Below are 9074 nucleotides of genomic sequence, written 5' to 3'. Positions count from 1 at the left end.
GTCCCTGGCTGCCCCGATATGAAGTTTGGCCCAGAATTGCTGAATTCCTGGCATTGCTGCCGTTATGACCCGGACAACGGAGCGATTTGATTTGCTTCTGGGGTTGGGGCCAACTCTCAGAGGTGCTGGGACGGGTGGTGCGGCTGTCCGGGCACGAGGGGTAGCTGCTGGGGTTGGGCTGGGCTCCTGAAGCTGCGGAGAGGCGGCTGTGGAGAGAGGAGGCTGCTGAGGCTCTGACACGGCTGTGGTGCCGGGCGGGTGCGAGGGTGCGGGACAGCGACGGACGCCCCGGGGGGTGTGGGCATCCGGCTGCAGGTGGGGAGCTCCGTGCAGGAAAACGGGCCTCCGCGCACCCCTGGGCTGGGGCTCCGCTCGCCTGCCCGTGGCTCGTCTCCTCTCCGCCCTGGGCATCCTGACCTGGCTGCTCTGCACGTGCCGGGAAGGAGACCCAGGGGACCAAAGCTGGGCACAGCAACGCAGGGCCGGGAGAGCCTCCTGCGCTCCTTTCTCAGCGTGCCTGGCAAGGACCAGCACTCGCCTCCCCTGCCCATCCCTGGCCAGACAAGGGGACAGCCTGGGCTCCCTCTTGGGTGAGCTGCTCTCCATCCTCTCTTCAGAATACCTGTCTGCAGAGATACACACCCCTGCCCAGACAAAACCCCCGCCCTTGCTGGAAGTCTTTAGGATCCGCAGCATTTGTTTTTCTGTTGCCTTCCACAGGGAGGAACAATTCCGTACGTTAGTGTGTCCTGCGCGCTACTGCCAGCAGACGTTCTTTCTCACTTTGTGGACCTATTTTGGGAGGCAGCACTGTGGCTGGGAGTGCGCAGGCTGCGGGGCAGAGGGGGTGATACGGGGTGCTCGCACAGGAGGAGGAGCGCTGGGAGGAGGTGCTGGTAAAGTTCAGCAAGGCAGCCTGTGGTGACAGGGACAGCCTTTTCTGCCTGGCTCCTGTACCCTTCCGTCGCAGCTGCACAGCAGAGTTGTGAGAAGACTGCCTTTGTGCTCTGGCTTTTGCGCCACTTGACGTGCTCAGAGAAGATCCTCGCCAGTCAGACGCCACGTCGGCCTTAATGGGATCCACTGGGTTCAGCCAGAACGAGTTAGACCTTTTCCAAACGTCTTCCTCCCGTCGGCTGACAGTCGGCAAAGCTTCACCGCTTTCTCTTTACACCGCCGTACTGCTGACCTTGCTTTTAATTCTTCCTCATCTATTGAGCACCCCGCTCCTTTGAAAATGCCGTTTCCCAAGAGAACCATGAAATCAGTATTTCAGCATTTTGAAAAAGAAAGGAACACCTGTTGTGTCGACAGTACAGAAATATTGCGTGGATCGATTTCAAAATACCTTTCCCTGTCTTTGAGGTGAGGAGGATGCTTAGGGAGAGTTAGATATCCTTTTTGCTTTCTGGATTAAGAAATCGAGTCAAACAAGGCCTGTCTTCTCCAGTGTTGCTTCAGGAACCTACCGGTGAAAGAGACTGAAAGCTTGGAGTCGCTGGTGAGACTCTGATGAGAGAGAGTTGCCTAAATACAGGACTTAAAACTGAGTGCTTGAAATACCAGTGCCTCTTTTTTTGCTTTTGCTCATGAGTCAAACGGAGCATCTCTGACCCCACAGGTACACCAGTTCTCCGCATACCCATGGGCTCTATCGAAACGTGTCTGGAAGAGCAGTGCGGGGTCAGTTCTGCTCTCCCGGCCGCATGGATGCCAGATATGTCCATGCGCTGGGTGTGCTCAGATGCACAGGTCCTGCCGTGCCCCAGCGACCAGACCCTGCTCGACTTCTCTCCTCCGACACCTGCAACATCACCAGCTCCACGGCCAGCGCGTCCGCTCCTAAGGCTGGGCTCGGCAGGCCTGTGGACTTGTCCACAAAGTCTTCCAGGGAAAACCTGGAAACCTTACCTAACTTTGGAGTGTTACACCGAGTCAGAAGACGCACTGGGAAGGGATGAGGATGCAAAGCCTAAAACCTTCACGCTCCTTATTAGTAACGTGAAATAAAGAAAAGGGCACAACTGAAAGAACCTCGCCAATTTCTTTTAGTTCTGCTACGTGGTTAGCCGCTGATGTTGTCAGAGATAATGACACCTTAGAAGAGTCAAAAGAAGGTCCTGGCTAAAAGGGAATGTGGTAGGCATCAAGGCATCGCAAGCCTGCATTCGCCTCACATGGGCTTTTAGTAACTACTTGCACGGGGTCTATCAAACGTCAGTGATGCTCTTTAAAGTGTGGACGCTCATTCAGCCACCAGCGGTCTCCAGAGCGAGGTTACAAACATGCTTGTTCTTCCTCTAGGCACTGGCTAGCACAAGCCATGCTGCCCGTGTAACAATGAAAGCAGCGGGAGCAAAGCGTGCATACAGGTGGGCTTCTCTCTAATTGTCCAAGGAGCTGCTGTTGCAGGTACTAAGGAACAGATGTATCTCATTCTCTTTCCAGTGCTCTCATGAGGAGGGGCGGGGGAAGAAGGAATTCCGTCCTTCCCTGACACTGACAAAAAAAGGCCCAGACTGTGAGAGAACAGAAATAGAGTCATTTTTATCCCAGACCTTTACCTAAAGCAATATCTTTCAAAAGAGGAAACAAAAAATCTTAAAAGTCATTTTACCTGAACAGCCAGCGCAGGGGAAACATTCTCTTTTTCTCATTTTCAGGATAAAATGATGTCTGTACGCAGTCAAGCACGCCTTGCAAACCTCAGAGGTCACCGAACACGGGAACTGACAGTTCCTTTTAGTTTAGGATGTTCAGTGTCTAACAGTATGCAAAAGACATCTTGAACATGCTCCTGAAAACTTGAAGTAAAAACCCTTCCCTTAACTTCTCAACTCTTTTTAACCAGAAGAAGAGGAAAAAGGGAAGACTGTGTGGCTACAATCTTTCTCGCTTTAAGATGCGCCAAGCAGGAATGAGGATGCTGGACGTGCTACTCACAAACCAAGCCCACCTGCCTCGTAGCGCCTCAGTTAGTGACAGCCTCGGCTGCAGTCATCTCAGTATTGTGGAGTCTGGGATCCTGCCGGGCGCCCTGAAGGTTAGCACTGAGGCAAAGATTTCAGATTTTTGAAGAGCAAGGCTCAGTTTGCTGAGAGCCCAGACGGCAGGGATTCCACGGGAAGCTTCCCCGGAGGAGCAAGTGAGTGCTGGGAGTTTTTCAAGAATGCTCTCCTGGAAGCACAAAACCAGTTTATTCCCAAGAAAGGGAATTCCCTTCGTTGGGCGGCTGGCCTTGGGAACAACAATCCAGGCTGACGTAAACACAAACCCAGGGAGAGTTGGTATAGAAGCTATTACAGGAGCCTGAGCCCTACACATCAATGGGCCCTGACGATATCCACCCGAGGGTGTTAAGAGAGATGGCTCCTTTTCAAACTGGCAACCTGTCTGTCCTGCTGCCGGTCGGGGAAGGCTTAATTTCCCCAGGACCTGGCAGGGACACAGGTATTCCATCCCCTGTGGGCCATGCCCTGGGAGCTGCCCCTTCACAGGGCTGGGGGTTCCCAGGTCCCGTCAGTGAGCGGTGCTATCGTAATCATGTTTTGTATATTCCTCTCTCAGTATTCTTGTTGTTGTTTTCTTCTTTTCTTTGCTGTAATGTTAAACTGCCTTTATCTCAACGCGTGAGTTTTGCCTTTTTCTTCCAAGTCTTTCCCTCATTCCATGGCTGGGGGCTGCATGATGATGGTCCCGTTCACCGTCTGGATGGCCGTCTCCGAGACCCCCAGCTCCACAAAGCACCGGTAATCCGGTCCCCGGTCCCTCTGCTGCACTGAATAAACCAGTAAGTCCAAGCCACTAACGATCTTGACGGCATCAACGCTGGGCTGCTTGCGGGTGCCGTAGCGGAAGATGGTGCCGCAGGTCTTGTTCTTGCGGATGAGGCCTCTGGTGCCATTGTAAGTGCCACAGCGGGGACATTTCCAGATGCCCCGCAGCGTGGCCTTCCCCAGGTCCGACAGGAAGGAGGGGACTTTGGTCCTCACCGATGCCAGTTCCATCCTCTGGGAAACCTGTAAGGGCAGAGAGAGGGGGGTGAATTACCCGCCTGGGGAGGGACAGCGGGGACGCGGTGCTCGTCTGGTGACACCCACAGGATACGCAGGTGGCAGAGGCCATCCTCAGTCCCCAGCAGCCACAGAGATGGAGGGGACAAAGAGAGAGAGGGGGAAGCGACTGGCTGAAAGGACGTGGGACGTAAAGCTGGGTGGCCTGACACCATTGCGGGGGGACACGCGGCGAGGGGACACACAGAGCAGCTCCTCGGAGGGACACCGGAGTGGAAACCACCATCTGAGGCAGCAACAATGGGAGAGAAAAGCTTGCGTGGACGGGACAGAAACCGAGCGATTTCCCCCTAGATCCACCTGGGTCGGGTTTTGGCAGCAGGTTGGCAGCCGAGGAGCACAAGCAACACCTGGCGAGCAGCCCTGGTGCTGCTGGACCCCCAATCCTTGGAAAAGGCCTTTCAGATCATCAAGTCCAACCATTAACTCAGCCCTGCCCAAAACACCACTAACCCACGTCCCTCAGCACCACGTCTGCCCGGCTTTTAAATCCTTCCAGGGATGGCGACTCCACCACTGTCCTGGGCAGCCTCTTCTGATGTTTGACCACCCTTGTGGTGAGAAATTTTTCCTAATTTCCATCCTAAACCCGCCCTGGCGCAACTGGAGGCCATTTCCTCTTGTCCCATCGCCTGTTCCTTGGGAGAAGAGACTGACCCCCCCCGGCTACACCTTCCTTTCAGGGAGTTGTGGAGAGTGAGAAGGTCTCCCCTCAGCCTCCTCTTCTCCAGGCTGAACACCCCCAGCTCCCTCAGCCACTCCTCACCAGACTTATGCTCCAGACCCCTCACCAGCTCCGTTGCCCTTCTCTGGACACGCTCCGGCGCCTCAATGTCCTTCTTGGAGTGAGGGGCCCCAAAATGAACACAATATTCGAGGTGGGGCCTCACCAGTGCCCAGTACAGGGGGACGGTCACTGCCCCAGTCCTGGCCACACCCTTCCTGACACAATCCATAAACATTTCTCCCCTGCCAACCGCATTTCCCCCTTCCCCTGCCCCACCCTGTCCTGGTGTGAGACACCAGGCGGGCTGGGAGGGCTGCCCGGCTCCCCTCGACCCCTCGGCAGAGCCCTCCGCTCACCCCTGCCTCCTCACCACCACCAAAACCCCCCTTTTTGGGGCAAAACCAGGCACTGTGTGAAAAGCCACACGCAGCCAAGCCTTCGAGCCAGCGTCCCACAGACGCAGACAGCGGCAAATGGACATTTATTGTCACCACCGGAGCTGAGCGGTGGGTATGAGGAGAGGCCGGGGACGTTGAAAAGCAGCTCCCAGTGCCCCCATGCTGACTGAAGCCAGTCCCAGACCTCAGTGGGTATTTACACTGGATAAACTGGCGGTACTGGGAGCTCCCGGCCCAACTGCAAAGGACAGGGCACAGCTCAGGGAACGGTGGGTCTATGCCAGGTGGGACAATGCCCCGACACCCCCCTGGGTGAGCAGAACGGCCCTCACCGAGGGGAGTGCAGGGGCAGGGACACCCACATCCCAGCAGGGCCCGGGGGCCAGCGCAGCAATGAAGGGCCAGGCTGGGCCCTGGGTGATGTGGGACCAGGATGGGGGCACCATGCTGGGCTGGGCACCGGGGAGCAGGGCCTCCCCTTGGCCACTGTCACCTCAGAAATGGGTCTGGGGCCTCCCCACGGCTACTATCGCCTCAGGAGGGGGCCTCCACTCGGCTACTGTCGGCTCAGAGCAAGGGCTGGGGCCTCCCCTTGGCCACTCTCACCTCGGGTCGGGGCCTCTCCTCCATCTCCGTCGCCTCAGGAGGGTGCCTGGGGCCTCCCCACGGCCGCTGTCGCCTGAGGACAGAGCCTTCCCTCGGCTGCTGTCGCCTCAGAACAGGGGCTGGGGCCTCTCCATAACCACTGTCACCTCAGGAGGGGCCCTGCGGCCCCCCCATGGCCTCAGTCGCCTCAGAACAGGGCCTGGGACCTCCCCTGGGCCCCGGTCCCCACACGACCAGGCCCGGGTTCACCTCCGTAGCAGGCCCGGGTTCACCTCCGTAGCAGGCCCGAGCCCTCCCCCCGCTCCCCACCGTGCAGCCTCACCCACAGCCCCTCGCCCACCCCCGACCCCCGCGCTGACGTCACTAACGCGGCCTCACCGTGTCGTCGGCCCCTCACCCCCGCCACCGTGTCACTTCTTCCCCTTCCTGTCCCAGTGCCGTTTTCCCGCCATCCCCCCCGCCCCTCTGATGTCACATCCTGTCCCGCTCGCGCGCGGGGCCCTCCCTCCTCCCCCCCTCTTTTTTAACCTGCGCTGCGGCGCGTGAGCCCGGCCCCGGCCACCGCGAGGGACTCGGCTGTGGCGCCACGCCCCTTCGCTCCTATTGGTCGGCCAGTATCACGTGGGGTGGCGCGCGAGCTCCTGGCAAGGCGCCAGGGCCGACAACCCGGGCCTGTTCTCACCCCGCGGGCGAAGGAGCCAGGAGGGAAAAGTGTTGCTTCTTCTCACCCTCTCTGGGGACAGCTTTCCTTGCCCCAGTAACCTCTGTGCTAACGCTCTCCCCTGAGCTGGGCTCTACAACTGCAGACATCTAGAGATTGCTCCATAATGGGAAGTGCCAGGAGTGCTCTCTGTCTCTGGGAACAGCTTTCACTGCCTTGAAAACCTCAGTGCTACCACTCTCCGCTCAGCTGGGCTCAGAGAGAGCAAGTATATAGAGATTTGTCCCACTGCGAAGGAGCCAGGAGGGAAAAGTGTTGCTTCTTCTCACCCTCTCTGGGGACGGCTTCCATTGCCCCAGTAACCTCTGTGCTAACGCTCTCCCCAGAACCGGGCTCAAAACCATCAAACCTCTGAGAATTTCTCACACAGCGACGGTGCCAGGAGGGCAGAGTGGGGCTTTCCAGAGACAGTGGGAAGAAGCCTCTCTTTTCTTTATGGGATTTCCATTCTTTATGGAAATTTTTGAGGCTGGACCTGGGGCGAGTGAGAAAGGGTGGTTCTGAGGTTGAAGGCCCCAGGAAAGTCCAGAGCCAAAAGGTCTGACTTTTGGCAGACCAACGGGATGTCTGGAAGTTTGCCTGCTGCTGCCTGCATGGTCCACTTGCCAACCAAGGGTACCCCAAATTTACTGTGGCAGGATGACTGTGCTAAGTCAAGCGCTGCCCACGCAACAGGGGCAGGAAAATCTCACCCAGCAACCGCATCAAACAGTGACTGGCCGAGCCAAGACGACCTGCACGCTGATTGATCGAACTGCGAGCCGACAGGGACTATAAACTAGCACCAAGCCAGAACACAACTGGGACCCTCACCACCGTCACTTGAGACCTACGGATCAACGGGAAGCCATTGAACTCCAAAGGACCAATGAGTTGCCATCGGGCCTGTGGTGGTGACTATACTCTTGCTGTGCTCCGTAATACTGCTTCCCCTGGCCTGTCGACGGGTCCCGTGCCCAGCTCCTGCCAGCTGACACCATGGGCATCCTCGTCCCTGACTGCCCCGGTCTGAACTTCAGCCCAGAATTGCTGAATTCCTGGCATTGCTGCCGTTACGACCCGGAGAATGGAGCGACTGGTCTGTATTTACGGCTACACCTTTATTCTGAACTCAGAATGGTCGACCCCTGCAGCTGTCCGTCGGGAGCCTTGTGGCAGCCCAAACCCGTACCGCTGTCGGGGCCGCCTGGCACCCTTGCAGGATGATGAGGGCGATGGTCTTGGGGGGCAGGTGGGCGGTTTCAGTTCCTGCGGGGGCTGGAGGGCGCTGGCCTGGTCCCGAAGGGCCGTCTGGCTGCGTTGGGCAGTGGGGGATGCAGGTGTTGAGTTGGGAAGGCCGGGTGGCTCTCCGGGCTGGTGGGGGCCGGTTCCCAGGTGCTCCCTGGCAGGTGGGGCCGGTTTCCCAGGCACAGGTGATGGCTGCTGGGGTTGGGGCTGTCTCTCAGAGGTGCTGGGACGGGTGGTGCAGCTGTCCGGGCACGAGGGGTAGCTGCTGGGTTTGGGATGGGCTTTTGAAGCTGCAGTGAGGTGGCTGTGGAGAGAGGAGGCTGCTGAGGCTCTGACACGGCTGTGGTGCCGTGCGGGTGCGGGACAGCGACGGACGCCCCGGGGGGTGTGGGCATCCGGCTGCAGGTGGGGAGCTCCGTGCAGGAAAACGGGGCTCCGCGCACCCCTGGGCTGGGGCTCCGCTCGCCTGCCCGTGGCTCGTCTCCTCTCCGCCCTGGGCATCCTGACCTGGCTGCTCTGCACGTGCCGGGAAGGAGACCCAGGGGACCAAAGCTGGGCACAGCAACGCAGGGCCGGGAGAGCCTCCTGCTCTCCTTTCTCAGCGTGCCTGGCAAGGACCAGCACTCGCCTCCCCTGCCCACCCCTCGCCAGACAAGGGGACAGCCTGGGCTCCCTCTTGGGTGAGCTGCTCTCCATCCTCTCTTCAGAATACCTGTCTGCAGAGATACACACCCCTGCCCAGACAAAACCCCCGCCCTTGCTGAGAACACGCACGCTGGCAGCGCTGGGCTGCAGATGGGACAGCTCTTTCTCCAAAGCCGGGACGATAGCTGGGAAGGTTCCTCACCACAGCCTCAGTTTCTGGGACACCTTGGCTCATCTGGGATTTACGGCATCACCTGACGGACTTTGGCCCGTACCTAACTCGGCACTCCAGAACACCCTACCCCTAAATGCCTCATGGCTAATAGCAGCCATCTAATACAGGAGCTTGGCACCTCCTCCCCCGCAACAACTTACTTTTTCCTCTCCCTCCACAAATACATCGCACAACACAGTCCCATCCCAAACAGCACGGAGCCTAAGATTGTCATGGTGCCTTCTATCCAGTACTTCTGGAAGTCTTCAGGATTTGTGGCATTTGTGTTTCTGTTCCCACCCACACCTGGAGAAACAATTCTGTACGTTAGTGTGTCCTGCGCGCCACTCGCAGTCTCACAGGAGGTCTGACATTGCCAGCAAACGTTCTTTCGCACTTTGTTAGCATCCCTGAAGGAGGGAACAGCCTGGGGCTGCGTTGTCTCCTTGGTTTCAGTAGAAGC

General features: G+C 58.2%; 1 protein-coding gene across 1 annotated transcript; it reads right to left on the bottom strand.

Moving 5' to 3' along the window:
• Positions 1–3532: 3532 nt before the first annotated feature.
• Positions 3533–5930, bottom strand: LOC141733439 (uncharacterized protein C2orf42 homolog). Its single transcript, XM_074563793.1, has 2 exons — positions 5805–5930; positions 3533–4019 (listed from the first exon to the last, which is right to left on the bottom strand). Exons 1-2 carry the CDS (start codon positions 5826–5828, stop codon positions 3663–3665), a joined length of 381 nt encoding a protein of 126 aa, XP_074419894.1. The 5' UTR covers positions 5829–5930; the 3' UTR covers positions 3533–3662.
• Positions 5931–9074: the final 3144 nt, after the last annotated feature.

This window comes from Larus michahellis, chromosome 20, assembly GCF_964199755.1.
Source record: "Larus michahellis chromosome 20, bLarMic1.1, whole genome shotgun sequence".
In the NCBI taxonomy this organism is placed as follows: domain Eukaryota; kingdom Metazoa; phylum Chordata; class Aves; order Charadriiformes; family Laridae; genus Larus; species Larus michahellis.
The sequence above is the reverse complement of the archived record's forward strand: the minus strand, read 5'-3'. Positions and strand labels throughout refer to the sequence as shown.